The following is a 19854-nucleotide window of genomic DNA, read 5'->3' as shown; positions in this document are numbered from 1 at the left end:
CACCAATAAAGTGATCCGCAACAGGCTGCCGAAGCCCGCTCGCGTGGTGTCCAACCGTTGGGACCGCTCTGGTATCTTGCATAGCGATGAGGTTAAGGAGGGCTTTGCTGGGAATACAAAAAAGTTTAAAAAAGACGTTTTCTCAACGTAATACTCCTTTCCTGAAGTCACTTGGCGCATCACTTTAGCAAGGCGCTTTAAGGCACTTATGTATGGGCTTATGCTTGTACATAGCCTACTACTTACGAGCTTATCTTTGTTCACAACTTACCCACTGTCATGATTCCTAGCAACACATGCCGATTCACTTACCTTCTATTATAACGGTCGACACGCCTGACAGAGCTAACAACGGCCGAGTCGACAGACAAAACACACGTACAATGTTCACCTGTGCAAGGCTGTAGCAACAATGCACCCATATGAGACACCGGGTCTATAGTCCGCACACCAGTGAACGCCATGGAGGCTTAACACGCAGCACGCGCAAAATGTAAATAACGCAGGCACATACAGTGGCACACGATTTAAACCCCAAATCTACATATATATTTCCTCTATGACAATTTCCGGTTGGTACGAAACAACCGTTATCCTTTCATTCAAATGGGCGTCAGGGATTACGCTAAGCGGTATGCTCCTGAAAAACCTTGGCCCGGGTCAGTTTACGTCAGTGATCTGAGCTGACATTTAAAAAGTAAATGCCACATTGCTGCTGCTGCCCCCTCCACTAGCAAATTCAAGGTGAACACCAAATACTACCCCATAGAGTAAGCTCCCGAGTAAAAGTGCAGGTTAGTTTTGAGCTCAATCTGACCTTTATACCTGACCTCAGATAAATGGATTGCCATTCTAAATTCAGTTGATGTGTTGCAGAAGAAACCATTTCAGATATGTACGACCTCGTCTAACATAACGTTATCACATCAGATTCAACGATACTCTAGAAATGGCCTTCACTGACGATCGCGGCGCCAGCTCACCATCACCGTCATACCCACCTGTCCGGAACGCCGCCGTCCCCAGATAATCACATGATCCCCCGCCGGCACCGAGCGCCTCCCCCCCCCCCCCCCCCATCAGCTTCCACGTCTCAGCGCGGGCCTCCTGTCCAGCGCGTCCAGCTGGCACCGCGCCCCCGACCGAGTCAGCCACACAATCGGGGCCCACCGGTGCAACAGGTCAAGCGCTGGCCGAAAACGCCCAACGCTGCTACGTCGCTTCAGCCGCTGAGTGGAATGCACAATCCATGTCCGATCCCGGCCTGCCGAGGAGTTACTTTGATAGGTAGCAGGTTCACAACGTCCACACAAATGATACTTAACCAAGGGAACAGGCGAGTCCCTGGGCGCTCGCGATGGCGACGTCTACTTCTGGCTAATCCTCTCTGCTCCGTCCACACCTCCCACATGTCGACTGTAAATACAAAATTTATTTCTATCTGGGAGACTCGTCCAGTCATGACCGCACACAATGGCCGCCAAGGGCGTCACTCCGGCGACGAAATGCATAAGCGTAAGCAGTGCGGGAATCTCCTCTGCACGCGCACCCGCGCGAACACTCGGCGCACGCGTGCCCAGGTACAACGGTCGGCGTGGAAATGAAGCGAGCGGAGCTGGTGCCGGCCGCCGGCCCCGCTCCGGCGTGGCGCGGTCACGACTCCGCCAAAGGACGGCTGTTGAGATGGTGATGGTCTAGTCTTTGTTGATCCTTTCTATTTCGTCCACGTCTTCCACGTCCAGCTTGTGAATTTTCCGCCCTGAAAACGGACACGGTAATTACGAACGCTGGAATGTACAGGTATAGGTGCCTCGATATTCCGTTAATTCCTCTTGACGAAAGATGTCAGTGGTCGGACGACAGGTAATGCTAATCCTTGCCACGTCGCTCAAGCTGCATAGTTCAAATCACGACGGTAAGATGGGAGGTCGTGATATCAACCAGACCTGACTCGTCCCACCGGCTAGCATTTTACAGCCGTTTCGGTCGGCGCCCCGGCCGCCGTGCGTCACGGTCGGGTCAAGCCACGGCCCACTGGCGGTGGTAGGCCGACCGCCACCGGAGCACGGCTCAATGAGCGGGTCACCGAGTCACCGGTCAGCGGGTCACAGGTCACCGGTCACCGGGTCACAGGTCACCGGTCACCAGATCACAAGTCACCGGTCACCGAGCCGGCTCGTGCCGGACGCCACCCACGGCAGGTGGCGCGCCTCCGAACGGCGCACGGCCAGGCCGATCCGGAGACAGGACGTGACACGAACAGTGGTCCGGACCTCAGCACCGAGTACTCTCAGCGGCGGGGTCAGCCTTGGGCACTTACCAGAGCAAATACGGAAATTGCCAAGCGCAAATAGCTTACGCGACAATAGCCGAAAACGACAATTCTCCCGGCACCACAACTGACCAAATATCCGCATCGGCCCTGGCTTTAGAAGTACAGGTGTTTCGGGGCGCCGACCAGCGGCGATTGACCAAACTGAAGTGTTGAAAGAGCACACCAGGGCCACGCAGCGACGCCTGACCGAAGTGTCACGAGACCGTAGCCGTCGGCGCCCGGCCACTGACCGAAGTGCTGCACGATCTGCTGGAGGACGGCGTTGCTGGAGCGCCGGCCGTCCACCAGGTTGATGGCGATGCCGGCCTTGCCGAAGCGGCCGGTCCGCCCGATCCTGTGCAGGTACGTCTCGCAGTCGGCGGCGCCCGTCTGGTCCACCGGCAGGTCGAAGTTGACCACGATCGTCACCTGCTCCACGTCGATGCCTGCCGGACAGCGCCAGGCGCGGCCTTGGCTCAGAGTGACGGGCGCAAACGCGACCACGTCCAGCGTCCACCCCATGTGCCATACCAGCACTGCGTATACGCACTTTGATGCACTCACCAAAATGCACTTTGCACTCGCAAAATGTGCCTTGATGCGCTCGTCAAAGTACATAAACTGAATGCCGCTCGTGTTTTTAAAAGACCCAGGGTGCACAGGTCAAATGTTGAAACAATAAATTTGTCATACGTCGCCCGCCGCGAGCCCACGACCACCCATCCTCCGCGTCGCAGTCTATCATATTCAAGCTCTCCCCCATCTCCCGCCCCCCTCAATGTCTAAAAACGCGACCGAAGCCCAAGCCCCAGTACGCAGCTGCCAAGCCCACGTGACACCGACAGGACAGGGAGTGGGCGGAGACGGCGGTTGAACTGGAGGGTGAGCCGCCCCGCTGAACAAGACCTCTTATCAGCACCCCAGCAGCCCTGTGACGGCCAGTCAGCTCCGCAGCCGGTCACCACCGAGCTCTCTCACCAACCGGCAGTGTCCGTCCCCACTGACATCTCTCCAACCACCCAGCGGTATCCGTCCCCACTGACATCCCTCCAACCACCCAGCGGTATCCGTCCCCACTGACATCCCTCCAACCACCCGGTAGTGGCCGTCCCCGCTCCCATCCCCCCCTCCCCAACCAACCAGCAGTGTCCGTCCCTGTAACCACCTGGCAGTGGCCACCCCCACCGACATTCCTCCAACCACCCAGCGGCGTCCGTCCCCGCTTCCATCCCTCCAGCCAATCACGGCGCTCGATTCCACCCCACCCCCGTCCGACTCCCACACCCGAGCTCCAACCAGGCCCCGCCCGGCCGGCCGGAGCGTCGTCTCACCGCGCGACAGCACGTTGGTAGTGATGAGTATCTTCTCCTTGCCGTCGCGGAAGCGGTCCAGCACGCTGATGCGCTGCTCGACCGTCAACTCGCCGGAGAGCAGCGCCACGCTGTGGCCGTCCTGGATCATCTTGTTGGAGAGCCAGGAGGCGGTCCGCTTCGTCTGCCGGCGCCGCGGGCGGACGCGGTCACGGGACGCCGAGGTCAGGCCGGGTCGCGGTGACAGGTCACGCCGGATCACGGGACGGTGAGGTCAGGCCGGCCACGGGACGGCGGGGTCAGGCCGGATCGCGGTGACAGGTCACGCCAGGTCACGGAACGGTGAGGTCAGGTCGGGTCGCGGTGACGGGTCACGCCGGGTCACGGTCACAACAGGTGGGACTACGCCAGCCGGAGCGGGGCGTTGGTTCAGACTAGGGGTGCCGGTTGGATTACAAACTTTCGTAATGGCAAAAATTAAAAGCCCAATTTGGAATTGGACGGACGGGGCAGTAATCCTAGCCATTTTGTGGGCAACCGATATGCTGCCCACAAAATTCCACACTTCTCAGCAATTGTTTGCTGCAAAACATAATTTAGTCGTGTCGCAACTTGGTATGCATACCATTCTGAGCCAAGTTCAAATTGGAATTCATTTGAACCTTGGATTGGATAAGTTCTTCCCGAAAACGGCACCTCTCGTTGAAACGCGATACGTTCCACCGCCAGCACACGCGAGGCTGGGCCAGCGGCCGGAAGGAGCCAACCGCGCTGCCGCCCGCGCGGCACGGTACGCCACACGAAGGCGTGACGCGGACCGGGTCGAGGTCAGGCGTCGCCGGTGAGGTCAGGCGCGGGCGCCGCACCGCCGACCGAGCCTCTGGCGGGCGACGGCGACGTGGTCATGCGGCGTCCCGTGGGCACCGTTATGCCAGTATGCCAGTTCTTACCGCGTCAGCATGCTGACGCGGTAAGAGGTGCCCGTGTTGATCCCTATCAACTCCCCACCGGAACTGTGGCTTTTGCACGGGGCGATGCGAACCACAGTGTGCAGGTTCGGGTTGCTTATGAGACTGACGGCCGAGGCAAGGTCAAATAAAGGGAAATCACAGACGCACGGGCCCTTTCCCTTCTGCAAGCATCACTGATCTTTGTGAGCACAAGATGTAGCGGCTTGTATGACTGACAACAGAACTGTCACACCGAAGCCATGTACGCGCGTGGCTGCACGAATACCATTGCCACCCGGTCGGCGCTTCATGCAAGGCTGTGCCAAACGACGCGACAACGCCTCTCTGGTGGTGCAGTCACTCCCGCGCCTTCCCGGGAAGGCTGGGATCAACCCTCAGCGGCGGTCCCAGCGCAGCTGAGCGGCGGGCTCTGGCTGACCCGCGCTACAAGATGATGACGGGGTGATAGCGCTCACGTGGCAGAAGATGATGGCCTGGCCGATGGTGATGACGCCGTAGATGTTGGAGATGGCCTGGTACTTGGCCTCCTCGGACTGACAATCCACGTAGTACTGCTTGATGTTATCCAAGCTCTCTTCCTCTCTGGCCACAGCAGCAAGGATACGTGTTGGGAGCTTATACCATCCGATGGCCCAGTGCACATCGCATACATCAGCCGGTCGGCTCGCCCGATGTTCCGATGCAGAACCATGGCGATGCGGCCCGGCCGGCTGCCTCTCGCAACATTAACTCTGCACCAGCATGGTGACAGTGACAAGGAATGACATATTTCTGGGCGACCAAAACGTCTCATGACGAGTGACTACACCATCAGCCGTCACAGTTCACTGCTTAAAGCCACGCCAGCAGACCCATACATCCATCAGTGGACCTGATCAACTCCTTACCGTTTCAATTTAATGATGACTGGGTTTGACACGATGGCCTCTGCGAAGTTCATCACCTCCGTGTTGTAAGTGGCAGAGAAGAACAGCATCTGACACGACTTCGGCACCATCCTGAAATCGAGCATACCAGCCACTTAGAAAGCAACAGACAGCAGAAGATCGCGGCCACCTTTGACGACCGACCACTTAAAAGTGACACAAGCGACATTCTGCGATTACCTCGAATATGATAACAACGCCATGCGTGACGTATACAATGCCTCACCAACAGATGGCAGTGGCGCCTACGGACCGGGGAACAAGACGCCACCCTCAGCCGCCAAGCAGCACATGTCTGCAATGCTCACATTCACGTGGCGGACAGACCCCTGCAAAGGCGGCATCGCGCGCCATCTGAGCGCGACACCAGTTTGTGTCCTGAGCTTCCGACAGCCCCACCGCGGCCGGAGGCCACCACCTACTTGTGTATCCGGATGCTCTGGTCCTGGTGGCCCTGCAGCGAGATCATCACGTCCGCCTCGTCCAGCACGAACACCGAGATCTTCTTGATGTCGAAGAAACGGAACTTGATGCCCCAGTCGAGCACCTTGCCCGGGGTACCGATGACGATGTGCTCGTCCAGGTGCGAGCCGCGCGCCACTGCCAGAGGTGCGGGGAGTCACCAGCCGCCAGGTGCCGCCGTGACGAGCGTTACATCCAGCCCGGGAACCGTGACGGATATATCAGCCAGGGGTACTGGACCGATGACGATGTGCTCGTCCAGGTGCGAGCCGCGCGCCACTGCCAGAGGGACGGGGAGTCACCAGCCGCCAGGTGCCGCCGTGACGAGCGTTACATCCAGCCCGGGGAACCGTGACGGATATATCAGCCAGGGGTACTGGACTGTGCGTCGAGTACGATGACACCGGCATATGACTGATCTGTTCTTCTACCAATGCTTTGATGACGTTGTCAGTAGTGAGGCACATTATCCGCAAAATTCCACCACACATTTTATCACTGAGCAACACACTGCAGAAATCGGGTCCCGTGGGCACTGACAGCAACTATTGCTGCCGAGCAGCATCCCATGTCTGGCGTACGTCTCCGACACACGCAGCGCTGCTCCGGCAATCCACACATGCCCTGACGCTAGCGATACTCAGGCACCTGTGCATGCTTGGCATACGACTTGGACAACCCCCAGACGTGCTCCGTTATACTGGAATCCCGCCGCCATATGCTGTAGGACTCAGGCATGCTTAGGTGGGTGATCGGGGCGCTAGACACCCAGAGACATCTGGCAGCGGCCTCAGACACCATGTCTGCCTCATGACGCCCCGCCGACGTTGGGCATAAGACGTCACCCCAAATGCCTGACTTACGCCCCATGTCGCTGAGGTCTGATAACATTCACCCACCCACAGATGTCTGGAATTCGACTCAGCACCGTGCGCATCGGACATCAGCCCCCGCTTTCTGTCGGCAGACCAGGACGCCCGCCGCCGTCTGGCGAGACTCTGACGTCCGCAGAAGGCGGCGGTCCGACCCGGCGTCCGGCCCAGCTCGGCTCGGCTCGGCTCCGACAGACGCGCGCGACTCACGCTCCTCGCCGCGCACGGCGAACTTGATCCTGATGTCGGGGCAGTACTGGGCCATCTTCTGCGCCACGTCCCCCGTCTGCAGCGCCAGCTCGTACGTCGGGGAGAGGCAGAGCACCTGCCGTCCAGCCGGAGGTCAAGGTCGCCGTCACCAAGCGACCGCCCGCCGGCCGCCGGCAGCACCGACCGCCTGACGACAGTACTGCCATGGCTCCAACGGGTGGGCGTATACCATCACCAGCACTCCACGATCGCCTGACACACGAACGCGTACCACTGCAGTGCAACATCAATACCAAAAGGTTACAGCACACGGAACGGACGGCCGGTCTCAACAAAAGTTGCGTATTTACTCAACACACCGTGGCGACGCCGCAGCTCGCCCTGCGGAAGTCAGTGCCGCTCGCCTCCGCGTGCCGCGCGGCTGCGCACCAGGTTAGCGCGAGGGCCGCACTGGCGGGCGCGCCTCCCGTCCGGCGGCGAGGCCGCACTGCCTACCTGCGGGTAGTTCTTGGTGATGTCCACCCGGCTGAGCATGGCCAGCACGAAGGCGGCCGTCTTGCCCGTGCCGGACTGCGACTGAGCGATCAGGTTCTGCGGGCTGCGGGGGCGGAGCCGGGTCATCGCGGGACACGCCCCGGCGGCTGATACCGACACGCGGTCCGCCAGTCACGTGCGGCGGCGTAGCTTGGGCGCGCCGAGTCATCATGCGATCGTACAGCTATGTACTGAGAGCGCACCATGGCCCAATCAGTCAGCCGTCCACACATACTCATACCGTACATACTCTAAACAAATAACCCGCACACATGGTGCACATAGGATCGGACGGGGTGCACGGAACATTGAACCCAACGTGCTGTCTGCCTGCAGCTCTGGCACTGCATATCTACTCACGATGGGCTCTTTTGTGAGGATATTTTTCAGCCAACGATCTCACGAACTTCCAAATCCCAGCATAGCAATGCTGCATCCGCTTAAGATAACGATCAAGTCCGATCGCTACCTTGGCAGCAGTGCCCACTGACGAAGCCCTGAAGCTCTACTCCCCCCCCCCCCATGCTCGTCTCCCACCTGCTGTCATGGCCGCCAGCCCAGTCCAACAGGTCACCCCAGCCCGCCCAGACGAACCCCGCGCACTCACGGGTCAGCCAGCAGGATCGGCAGCGCCATCTCCTGGATCTTGGAGGGCGCGTTGAAGCCCATGGCGTAGACGCCCTTGAGCAGCTCCGGCCGCCTGGCGATCAGGGACGGACACTCAGGAGGGCACTCGTAGGACACTTAAGACACTCAGGCAGCCACCCAGGGCACTCCGGTGGACACTGAGGATACTCGGACATACACTCGACGTGTCCCGACTCTGGGCCGAGTGCCGCGGACGGCAGCCGGGACAGCCGGGACTCCGCGGCAACCGGGATTTACATGCCACTGGGTCACAAACTACACGATCTACCATGCTGAAGTCAAAAGGCCTCCAGCAATAAAATCATCCAGCATTGCGATATGTGAGTGATGGCGCATGGTAACAGATCACTGTATTGTAGATGATTCGTTTGGTTGTATATCTGCAAAAGGACGCAAGGCGTCGGCATTTTTCCTTGACGCGTTACCACAGTTGGCTGCCCCGCGGCACCAGTTCTCAGGAGTTTTGAGAGCCACACCCGCCAGGCCTCGAGTCCTGCGCTCACAGATTAAGGGCCTCGAACGACTTGATGGAGTACAGCGGCGAGTTGGGGTCTGAGCGCTGCACCTCGATGTCATTCTTGTTCTTGATGAGCCCGGTCCTGATCACCTTCTGCAGCAGGGACGAGTCGGCCGCCGAGCCCACGTCATCGGCAGCGCCGTTCTCGGCGGCCGGAGCGTCGCCGGCGCCCAGCTGAAGGCCGCCCACCTGGCGGTGAACCCGGGCAGTCACTGACTCATGCTCTCACGACGCCCGCCGTCTGTGGCCGACTGGTGGTCATGACGTAACATCGGCGGTGCGCAGCAGACTGGCTATAACGTCGGCGGTCCACCACAGACTGACCACAACGTCGGTGGTCCACCACGGACTGACCGCAACGTCGGTGGTCCACCACAGACTGGCCACAGCGTCTGTGGTCCACTGCAGACTGACCACAATGTTGGTAATACACCACAGACTGGTCACAACGTCGGCGGTCCACCACGGACTGGCCACATCATTAGCGGTTCACCACAGACTGACCACACTGTCGGTGGTCCGCCGCAGACTGACCACGATATCTGTGGTCTACCACAGACTGACCACAACATTGGTGGTATGCCACAGACTGGCTACAATGTCAGTGGCCCACCACAGACTGACCACAACATTGGCAGTCTGCCACAGACTGGCTGCAGTATCAGTGGTCCATTACAGACTAATCACGACCTTGGTGGTCTTCCACTGACTGACCACAATGTTGGCAGTCTATCACAGACCAAATACAACCCTGGCTGACTGCCACAGACCGACTGGCATACCTGCAGTCAATTTCAAGCAACAAATGCTGATCTCAATGCATGCTGAGCATAGTAATACTGAAGTGCTCAACACAGAATATGTTGAAATCCATTCAAACAAAAGTATTTACATGATAGTTTCTCAACTGCCATTTCACAAAACAATAGGCATATTGTGAACCACTACCCACCATGACCTACGCAAACAGCAAACATCAGCTACAAACCTTTGAGGAGAGCACTGATTCCTGCTTGTCAGCAGACTGAGCCCAGTCATCTGCGAGAGACATTCTACCTGCAACATGTCAACATGTGTCAATTATGAAGGCCTGACCTGATGCAAACTTGATTTATGACATAACAATGCTAGTAATTCATGGTTCATGAACTAGCCTACCTGAGGAAAATCACCTCATTTTCTGCATCTGAACTAGTGTAAACTTGCCCAAAGACAGCTCTGGGGATAAATATATACATTTATGACAATCATGATGAAACATTCTCATAGCTGAACAACCATATGGGGAGAATGCATCACACAGTAAGAGCTGAAAATGTGTTGCAGTGCCCAAGTTCTGTATTTCAGCTGTCCTATAGCATGAAGAGTGAGGTTCGTGCTCATGAGATAGGACAGTAAAACTTGCACAATGATCACAGTTTATGCTAAACCTAACTGTTCTAAATGTTATCAAATAGGCAGATTCAGCAGAAACCTCAAACAAACTGTAGGGAGTCACAGAATCACATTGCAACTGGGCTAGAATTCAATGCAAAAAGTAAGACTGCCACTGTCTGCCCACACACCAGTCTGCAATAAATCCATCCTCTGCCTGGAATGGTTACATAATGTCAGTGCACTGAGCCTGGAGCATGTGTGCCAAATTGATGTAAGGCCAAGTTGCACTGAATTTTCAACCCTCCTTTGGTTGAAAATTCAGTGCAATTTAGCCTTACCTCAAATAAATCAATGTCTCTCTTGAAAAAATCAGAATCCCTTTATCTAAAATTACATCAACAACATCATAATTCATTGAACAACTAACTGCATTGTTTAAAAGCACTTAAATTAATGGTGAATGTACCAAACTTCAGGCTCTTACTCATGCTGAGCATGTGGTAAAATTATTGTTAGGATGTCACTACTATGCCAGACATATTCAAATAAAGTGTAATTCTGTCATTCCAGCCTCTAGACAACAAAGTTAAGCTTCAACCTAGTTTACCTTCAGTACATCACATCGCCATGTCTACCGCCCTGCCAGATCCCTACAGTCAACATAAGCTTTGTCTTAAAATAAGCAAAAAACATCTTGAGCTACTTTGTTGGCAGCATATATGTAGAATTAGCCGTCGATACTCGATCTTCACTGAGCAATCATGTCAGCCATCAAATAAACGTATACGGCATTTTGGATCGCTCATACACCTGAAAGACTAGATCAATTTGAATGGTACACGACTGCCCCCCATAACCATGCCTTCATGCTATATATTGGAACCAACCTTTTATCTAGGATACCGGCACACTCATACACACCCAACCTTCCAGTCCTTAAAGCTTTGCTAAACAAATCTGTATGAGGTCCCGGTCCACCTTTATTGTGATGCTAATTGCCGACGCAAACACGCACGATATCCGTGTGACTCAAATGTGACTCAAATGCGACGATATAGGATGAGTCATGTGGGATGTCCGACTCTGAAACGTAGTGCAAAATATAAGAACTACCGGAAAACGTTACGGGCTGCCCGGATACAGAATTTGATATGGTCTAAATCCCAAATTGTACTCTTGACGAGTGCACAAAACAACCGTGGCGTACTGTAACGTTTAAAGACCTCTGATTAAGTAAAGCATGCCGGCCCATAGTGTACTGAAAACGGTCGAGTTCTTACGTTCTGTTCCAACACCACCGTCACTGCCCACCCGCCCTACTCGCCGGATTTGACTGTCTGTGACTTTTTCGTCTTCTCCAAGATCAAGCTCACGTCGAAGGATCCGGCGTGACACCACGGTCAGCTCATGTAAGCGGCCCATTCAAAAACTCAAAATGTGATGGGTGGAGGACCTTCCTGCCGTGAACACATCCATATGTTTCAATGCCTAGGGAATACGGTAGTTCAGCACGTCTTTAATTCGCATCTCTTGTATCGGTACATCGACTCAGGTATATCGAACGTGGCTCATCGATTGCAGTACCCTACATTGTAATTCGAATACGTAAATATGTTTTTGTTTGCAAGGCAACAGCCAAAGATGGAAAATTTTGAACCCACGTAAGTTAAGAACATCACATAATTCACGTTGTCACTTCTGTTCACACAATCACAATCGTAATCACAAGCATTTGCAAGGAACATCATGCATGTAAAAAGTAGCGTTTTTAACCTTGCTCCTCGTAGAACAGTCAGGACAATGGCGAGATAGATAGGTTGATATTTCGACTACACGGTTTTATCGAAACGAATATCAGTCCCGTGTTCGTTTCGATTAAAGCACGTAGCCGAAATATCGACGCATCCATCTCTCCATTCTCCAGGATCTTCTACGATAAATATGGCCATTAGCACTGCCTTATCAATTTCGAGCTTTGTTGACCCATGAGTCACAACGTTTATGACCTCTATACTCCATACTTTCTCCTCCGGTAAATCAACTGAGTCGAATGGTGTGCTTTTGGTTACATGGGAAGTTAAGAAAAAAGTTTTTCTGCCAGCGCTCAAAAACGGAACATACTACCTTTGATGACTGATCCCTAGGTACCACATACGTAATGACCTATACCCTCCACGCTCGTAAGCCTCCAGTAAACCGACCAGAGCGCGGCACTGGTCTACATTTTATGGTGATCAAGGTTAATGAAAGTGGTGTTTTCAGTCGCCCCGGCACATCAACGTGGGCAATTCTTATTCTGATTGTTCACTCTTGTGTCGCGAGACAAATGGCCCACATGTTTCATACTTGCTCGTCTCCTGTAAATCGCGTATGCCGCGTCATCGTAATCAGACTGAAGGGCTGCGTTTGATTGGACGTATCAACATCCAAAAATGCCAAATTTTGACAAGTCTTCCTCGCACCTTCGCCTCTTGTAAATTCGCTACGGCGTGTCGATATGTGCACATTGCATTGTGTCCAGGGAAAATATAATTTTTAGACGGCGTGGCAGCGGCCGAAGACTTAAAATGTGACCTTTGCTAGGCCTTAGGCCACGATATTCATCATCAACAAGTTCCATACTTGTTTGTCTCCGGCAAGTCGGCAACGTGTGTTAAGGTTCACGAAGCAGGGAGGAATGCGTATGAGCTCGCTTGTGCCAAATTTTGAGATAGGTCATCAGGTCACGGGCCTGGTAGATCAGGTCACAATACCCTCTGACCGTTGGGCCAAATAAAGGCAAACTTCACATCGGCATTCGGAGTGACTCCAGAGCTCCTCATCCAACCGCCTTAACCCTAGAGACCTGTTTTAAGCAAAAGAACACTGTTGATCATTTCGGGTCAGTGACCTTATTCGAATTTAGACGGTCATGATGACCAAAAATCTATTAAGAACCTAAATATCCTATAAGCCTAAACCAAGCTATTTATATTTTTAAGACATGAGTATCAATAAATACATTAGACGGTGGATTAAAAAACCGTGAATGAATGTGTTAGACGTTATGTTCCCAAAGAACGGTTGACATAGGTTGTTTTAGGTCAGAGACCTCCTCTGTCCTGCAAGAAGTTCATATAAAATGTCTGTTGACGTCCCTTTGATTAAGAAATTCGAGAGAAGCATATCTGCCACTTAAAGCTCGTTCTCCATTGACAAAGGAGCTCAGATTTGACATCGGTATGTAAAGTTGGGCGTGGCTACGCCGCGCCAAAAGTTGGTCGTTAATGTAGCTGGAGTCCTATAGAAAGGTGCATTTGTCGTATATACACCTACCTAGGATAGAACGGCTACACCGCACCGGTCAAAAATTATTCTGGAAAATCTTCGGGGAGGGTCAGACTGATTCACGACCCGAGTGCGTGTTAATAGTAAGTTGGTACGTGGTGATCCTATTAAAAGCACGCGTATGCTTACACCGTGCTCGCAGTAAATTCATCCTCAACGTTGTTTCACAATGTATTTTTATGTGTCTAATGCAAGCCGTTTGGTTTCAACCTAAATCCCATAAGGGTATTGCTCGATGTGACATGTTGATGCCATGACAAAATATGAAGTTTGAAAATTCTCTACGGTGACAAATTAAGCCAAAAATTGTATACATCCCTCGCATGTACATAATGTCGTAATTTGAATAAAGCGGCACTGTTTTGCTGCGGAAGGGGGCACCGCAGCTAAGGACAATAGCAAAATTGGAGTAGTTTGTGTAATTGGGTCGGGTGGCTTGACCCCCAAACCTGGTTGCTGAATCCGTTAAACCAGCAGTGAGCGGGCTCCTCAGCGGCACACCATTGACCGGAGGGGGCAGATTTGAACCCCCCACCTTTCTCAAGAACGACACGGCCAAATTCAAAATTCATACAGTAGTAGATAGCACCGCGGTGTGCGGTCTGAAACCACACACAGCGTTCCGTTTTGCTGTACCAAACAACAACAAAAGCTTAAGTCTAAGTGTGTGTTCAGATTGCAGATCAAGGTCAAATCTTAAAATGTTTCTTTGAAATATCCGGCCTCCCCACAACGCATTTCACTTATAAGCGTACCTCACGGCGTGAAATCGTTACGCCCTGATCAAAGATGCTACGTAGGAAGGTATCTAATGACAGGCGCGCCTTACCATGCTGGAGCCAAGGTCACATGCCGCCCAAATGAGAGCTAAAACCGTCGTCTACGTCTTTTTTGGCCTATTTATTGTCGTCATATTTGAACAATCTAAGCGCGAATTATGGCTATCAGGCACGTGAGCAAGAGCTGTTGTCGAAAATCGGTAAACATGACGCCACTTTGACGTCACTCACGCTTAATTTGTTATGGTCTCCTTCCAGTTATAACTGCACAAGGCATAGAACTCATCAATTAACAGCCACTGAAACATCCGCTGCGATACCTCAAGGTGTTTTTGAAGTATCACGAATATTGCACAGGGAGGGGGTGGGGTGGGGGTGGTGGATAGATTTGACCCTCCCCTGGTCAATGACGGGTTAATTCAGCCGGAAATTTACCTCTTGATTGAAACATACGTTTCTCGCATGTAGCTGTGCACCTACCAATACTAGACCCCTCCTTCTCCTCGTCATAGAAAGTCGTGGCTGCTCTCACAAGATAAAAGTCGTAAAAGCAGCTGAACGGATGAGCGATGCAATAAGCCTTACACAACTAGGTTACACCACAAGATACGCATGGGTTTGCGAGGTTTAGCGGAAAACTCTGAAGTACAGGGATGACCTAAGTCCTTCATGGCTAACCCTATCCCCAAACCCCACAACCAAACATGCGTGCTGCCTCTCATGGCCGCTATAGAAGAGCGCCTTCGGCGCCCTAAGGTGACCTCCAAAGGAGCGCCTTCACTTGCCGATCAGAAGGGGCACGTGTGTCCATTGTCTGCTCGCTGGATCTACCTCTGCGTGACTAGCATGCTACTTAAATTAAAGACCTAAATTTTACCAAAATTAGAGGCATATATTGCCGTACAGCCAAATAAAGAGGGCTAAATCCAGTAAGACAGAATGAAGGGTAGGTTGTCGGCCCCTCGATTCAGCCCCCAATAATTTCCCAAAATGAACACCCCTGCCCAGGAGTGCGAGACGTGGCATGTGACACTCGATGCTGATCGGACCGAGACCAGCATCACATCCCGTTCCTGAAGTCGTCCCACTGCGAGGACCTGATGACGGTGCATCCATCTCTGTAGCCTCGGCATGCTGAAATGTCTGGAGGCTGGGAAGCAGAGAGGCGAGCCCGTAATCATTGGCCAGCAGTTGACCGAGTGACCCTATGCATAAGATGTCAGAACGTGACAGCGTACGAAGCATGCCTTTGGCCCTATCGAGTAGGAGCCAACATCTACTGAAACAGTAAACGGGTCGCCTTGGAACACACAACACGAGGACTTGATCCAAATCTAAGCGCTAATGTTGACATATCCGTTGCTGATTACAGCTTGCAACAGACGCTCGATCCGCCGCCTCCCAGCGTACCGAAATGCCTGCCGTGGTGAAGATTCTGTTCGGATGCTATGATACAAGATGTGGCACGGGAAACCAGATGATGCTTCCCCGTGCCCGTGTCGAATTCGTTTTTCGCCAGGCAGACTCCACGTGACGTTTCGTGCGGTGTATTGCCACTCATGAGTGTCCCGGTTGGCAGGAGTGACGCGTATGGAATGTCGTCGCTGGCCATGTTAGCATGGGCACATCTCTTTTACATTCACCATGATAATAGAACAATGTCCACCTATTTGTGAGGCCGTTTCCAGCGCGAGAAGTCACACACCGCCGGCGCCGCTCAGACCACCCGGTTGCGGATGGTGCCGATGCCTTCAATCTCACACTCGACGACATCACCGCGCTGCAGGAACTGCGGTGGCTTCATGAACACGCCGACGCCGGGCGGCGTGCCTGTCAAGATGACGTCGCCGGGCAACAGGGTCAGGCACTGCGAGATGTGCGCCACCACCTGGTGACAGTCGAACACCAGCTGGCGCGTGGTGCTGTTCTGGCGCGTGGCGCCGTTGACGCGGCAGGCGAGCGCCAGAGCGTGAGGCTCGAGCGCGTCGGCCGTCACCAGGCTCGGCCCGAGCGGGCAGAACGTGTCCATGGCCTTGCCGAGCAGCCACTGACCGCCGTTGCGGTGCAGCTGCCAGTCCCGCGCCGAGACGTCGTGCGCCACCGTGTAGCCGAAGATGTAGTCGGCGGCCTGCTCCCGGCTGACGGCCCGGCAGCGCTGCCCGATCACCACGGCCAGCTCCACCTCCCAGTCCAGCTGGCTCGTCGCCGACGGCAGCACGATGTCGTCCGCCGGGCCGACGATGCAGCTCGGGAACTTGTTGAACACCACCGGCTCGGTGGGCACCGGCTGGTTTTGCTCGGCGCAGTGGTCCACGTAATTCATGCCGATGCAGAGCACCTTGTCGGGTCGCGTCACCGGCGCGCGCAGCTGGACCTCGGCCAGCGGCACCGTTGGTGCTGAGCTCTCAGCGGCGCGTAGCAGCTCTCGCACGTGCGCCGGCGTCCCCAGCTCCAGCAGCTGCACGGTGCTGGTCGGCAGCGTCTCCTCAGAGAGCAGCTTCACTGCCTTGTCGCCGTCCGTCAGCAGCCCCAGCCGACTCCGTGCTTGGTAAGTGCACTGCACCAGCTTCATGGCTCCTGCTGTCGTGTCCGCGTCCCTGACTTCCTCGTGCGGTGAGATTTCCTCGCCCTGCGCCACGGAGCAGTCGCCCCCTGCTGCCTCGGAGACCAGAGACCTGCGAGTGAGCGCGTCGCTAGGGGGCCGCCTGGCCCGGCCTGGCGCGGTCCTCAGTTCAAGGCCACAGAGCCGCCGATGGCTCGCCCGATAAACAGACTGCCAGCCCCTCCCGCTCGCAGGCGCGTTGATATTCCACTCAGTGTAGGCCAACAGAGATGTCCTGCGATGGGAGGGTCCGTCCTGTGGTGGGTTTGCTCACGGCGACAGCGAGCTACATGTTCCTCCACGCGACGGAGTAACCTTGTCTGTGCTGGGCTGTCGCTCTGTACAGCGGCCCGTCGAATGTCAAGCTGCAGGATAACACACAGAACCATCGCGGCTGGTTTGTCCGCGAATCGCCGTCGGTCCGATCGCTCGAGACTCTGACCAGACCAGAGGATCGGCCATCGCTGCTGACAATAATGTAGCTGAACTGTCTTCGGCTGCCAGTCTGGAGCCCAAGTTTTTGCGGTGCGAGTACCCCCATGTCACGGCATGCTCTAAACACGTGGTGCTACGCAGAATGTGCCACGAGTGTCACGACATGATTCTGGGATATCCCGTGATGCTGTTCCCCTGATTTTGGAGTGAGGACACCAGCAGTACAATCCGTATGTTGCGTTTTGTACCGAACCCGTGCCATCAGCCACGATGCATCTCGGGACCGGCTCTGTGGTAAACACACACAACTGAGACGGCAGTGGCTCTGGCCCTGGCTCTGTGTCTGGTGCTGTCGCGAATGACGACGTGACCTTTGGGCTCACGTGCTCCCGCCGCCTTGTGCCACGATGGTATAGCGAATGCAAATAACCATACGCACCGGCGATATGGCTACGGCTCCGTTTTCAGTTTCGTTGTCGTTTGTTACTGTTTTGTAACAAACGGCCGGACACTAATTGGCTGGACCCGACACATTGCTGGACAGGAAAAGTGAGCAACTTACTGCGATTGCTCCCTCCGCATGGTAGCTAAGCATTTATTTTCTTATTTGCAGTATGCTCGATGCAGTTCATGCAGTCGTATATTACCCAGATACATTTCAGGCAAGTAATCTGTTATATCATCACAATAACTCCCCAGCAGGAGACCAACAGCACTGCTTGTTAGTCATCTGCTTCAAAATGGTACAAACATAGCTTCAGCGAGCTTCATTGTCAACACTTTACAAAGAACGGCAATGCAGACATACTAACTACATCGGCGAGCTCTCGTGGTATCAGCAGCCACTCCAGGCAAGGTCGACACAAGTCGTGTGGGCTCCCAGCCAGACTATCAGCCGCGCGCAGCGCCGTGATCACAAACACCACTGATCGAGCCCGCTCAAGTCTCAGTGGAACCACACGGTGGCGACATCTCGCGAGGTGACCCGCAGTCACGTGACGTCGCCGGCTGCCGCCGCCGGACGCTGCGCGGTGTCACGCGGTCAGGTCAGCTCCTGGACGTAGGTGGCGGGGAAGATGCCGACGGTGCCGTTCAACTCACCCAGCCACCAGCCGTCCTCCTGCTTGTCGTGCATGTTGATGACGTCACTTGGGCACAGCGGACGAGGTCAGCCCCAGTGCGGCGGGATCCGGGGCAACAGAACCGCAGAAGGCAATAACATGAGTTGGACTATTGGACATGCCGAACCATTTCGTCCCATAGTGATACATTACACTTAAGCTCCAGCTGTATCTCGTAAGGCAGGCGTTCGGTCGTCTTCGCACGCGAATGATTGAAGGCTTTGGGTCGGACGACGACTCGTGCAACTGATCTGGACAACATCGTCGCAGTCATTCGCGTCGATGGAGCCGGGAAACAAAAGCACAACCGGCAGTGCTCCCGCTTTCTTCCCGAAGTCCGTTACTCCTTCCCTCAGCAAGCCATAAACAGAAACGACGGAACAGCCGCCCCGCCAGGGTAGTCGGTGAGATGGACACCAGCTAGGACACTGCTGCAGGCGCCAGCGGCGGGTGCCGTCAGCACACCCACCGGCCTTGATGGTGAGCTCGTCGTTCATGTTGGCCTTGTAGTCGTAGAGCACCTTGCAGCGCCCGATGGACGGCGCCGGCTCCACAGGCGAGGGAGACGCCGTCAGCTGCTCGCTGGACGAGTCAGCTGGCGGCGGTGATGACGTCAGCGGGAGCTGCGTCGGCGGTGATTGGTCACCGTGACTGCTGAATTCGTCTGTTGGGCAAGGGCAACGGATGTTATGGTTGTTGCGCCTTGTGTTGGTCACTTCAAACAAACTCTAGGCCTCCAGCGTTTTTGGCGAAAAGCTGTTATTTTACACGGCGAAACAGCCAGGTGATGAATGGTGAAAAAGGCCGGCTTTCTATAGTATCTACAACTGAGGAAATCCCAAAAGCTACCACCGGGACCTTAACCAAAAATGTTGATCAAATAGGGGGCTATTCAGCAAGACTCATGCAGCTACAGATGTCGCTGCCACCTGCTGCTGCATCACAAAGGCATCGCTCTGGTATGGCGTGCGTACCGAAGTCTGACTCGTGCTGGTTGGAGGTGCCATCCGCCTTGCCCCGGTCGGTGGCCCAGTCCGGGGAGTCCTACGGTGAGAGGTTCAGCGGGTCCAGCCGCACCCAGTTCGGCGCCTGGCCGCCAGAGATGCCGCGCGAGCTGTTACCGACACCAGAAGTCCAGCCGTCTATAGTTACCATACCACCTAACGCGTACATAGTACTGTGGCCGTTCCAGCCACACAACGTAGCCCTAGAAACAGTCGACGGCTATCGGCGACTCCATTTGGCTTGCTGGCAATTTTCCGTGCGACTCACACCACCCGTAACCAGCGCCGCCGCACGACGGCCAGGCGTACTAACCTTGAGTACGCTCTGTGTCATGCCCTGCCGGTCCTTGTGGTGCTGGATGTGTTTGCTGAGCGGGTGCTGGGGCCGCGTCTGGCCTTCCACCTCTGCCAGCGCCACCTGGATCTTGTACCGACTCGCCTCCAG

General features: G+C 54.8%; 3 protein-coding genes across 3 annotated transcripts; all 3 read right to left on the bottom strand.

Moving 5' to 3' along the window:
* Positions 1-1417: 1417 nt before the first annotated feature.
* LOC119096661 (DEAD-box helicase Dbp80) lies at positions 1418-11155 on the bottom strand. Its single transcript, XM_037219555.1, has 12 exons — positions 11029-11155; positions 9753-9820; positions 8751-8953; positions 8207-8299; positions 7561-7663; positions 7066-7180; positions 5944-6121; positions 5483-5593; positions 5051-5177; positions 3646-3808; positions 2566-2760; positions 1418-1759 (listed from the first exon to the last, which is right to left on the bottom strand). The coding sequence occupies exons 2-12, from the start codon at positions 9813-9815 to the stop codon at positions 1695-1697; spliced, it is 1416 nt and encodes a 471-aa protein (XP_037075450.1). The 5' UTR covers positions 9816-9820; positions 11029-11155; the 3' UTR covers positions 1418-1694.
* A 4623-nt stretch (positions 11156-15778) lies between these two features.
* On the bottom strand, positions 15779-16916 carry LOC119096775 (fumarylacetoacetate hydrolase domain-containing protein 2-like). Its single transcript, XM_037219697.1, has one exon. It carries the CDS (start codon positions 16817-16819, stop codon positions 15965-15967), a length of 855 nt encoding a protein of 284 aa, XP_037075592.1. The 5' UTR covers positions 16820-16916; the 3' UTR covers positions 15779-15964.
* Positions 16917-17906: 990 nt separating this feature from the next.
* LOC119097291 (nostrin-like) lies at positions 17907-19560 on the bottom strand. The gene is made up of 4 exons (XM_037220339.1): positions 19483-19560; positions 19380-19449; positions 18875-19069; positions 17907-18433 (listed from the first exon to the last, which is right to left on the bottom strand). Exons 1-4 carry the CDS (start codon positions 19558-19560, stop codon positions 18327-18329), a joined length of 450 nt encoding a protein of 149 aa, XP_037076234.1. The 3' UTR covers positions 17907-18326.
* Positions 19561-19854: the final 294 nt, after the last annotated feature.

This window comes from Pollicipes pollicipes, unplaced genomic scaffold (assembly GCF_011947565.3).
Source record: "Pollicipes pollicipes isolate AB1234 unplaced genomic scaffold, Ppol_2.1 Scaffold_4295;HRSCAF=5057_pilon_pilon_pilon, whole genome shotgun sequence".
NCBI classification, from domain to species: Eukaryota; Metazoa; Arthropoda; class Thecostraca; order Pollicipedomorpha; family Pollicipedidae; genus Pollicipes; species Pollicipes pollicipes.
This window is presented reverse-complemented; position numbering and strand designations above follow the sequence as displayed.

Coding starts and splice junctions, on each gene's coding strand:
- LOC119096661 (XM_037219555.1), bottom strand. CDS start 9,815: ATGTCTCTCGCAGATGACTGGGCTCAGTCTGCTGACAAGCAGGAATCA. Junction 8,954..9,752: donor AATCAGTGCTCTCCTCAAAG/GTTTGTAGCTGA, acceptor GTTCACCGCCAG/GTGGGCGGCCTTCAGCTGGG. Junction 3,809..5,050: donor AGGCCATCATCTTCTGCCAC/GTGAGCGCTATC, acceptor CGGCGCCGGCAG/ACGAAGCGGACCGCCTCCTG.
- LOC119096775 (XM_037219697.1), bottom strand. CDS start 16,819: ATGAAGCTGGTGCAGTGCACTTACCAAGCACGGAGTCGGCTGGGGCTG.
- LOC119097291 (XM_037220339.1), bottom strand. CDS start 19,560: ATGGTAACTATAGACGGCTGGACTTCTGGTGTCGGTAACAGCTCGCGC. Junction 19,070..19,379: donor CCAGCACGAGTCAGACTTCG/GTACGCACGCCA, acceptor CTTGCCCAACAG/ACGAATTCAGCAGTCACGGT. Junction 18,434..18,874: donor CGAGCTCACCATCAAGGCCG/GTGGGTGTGCTG, acceptor CGCTGTGCCCAA/GTGACGTCATCAACATGCAC.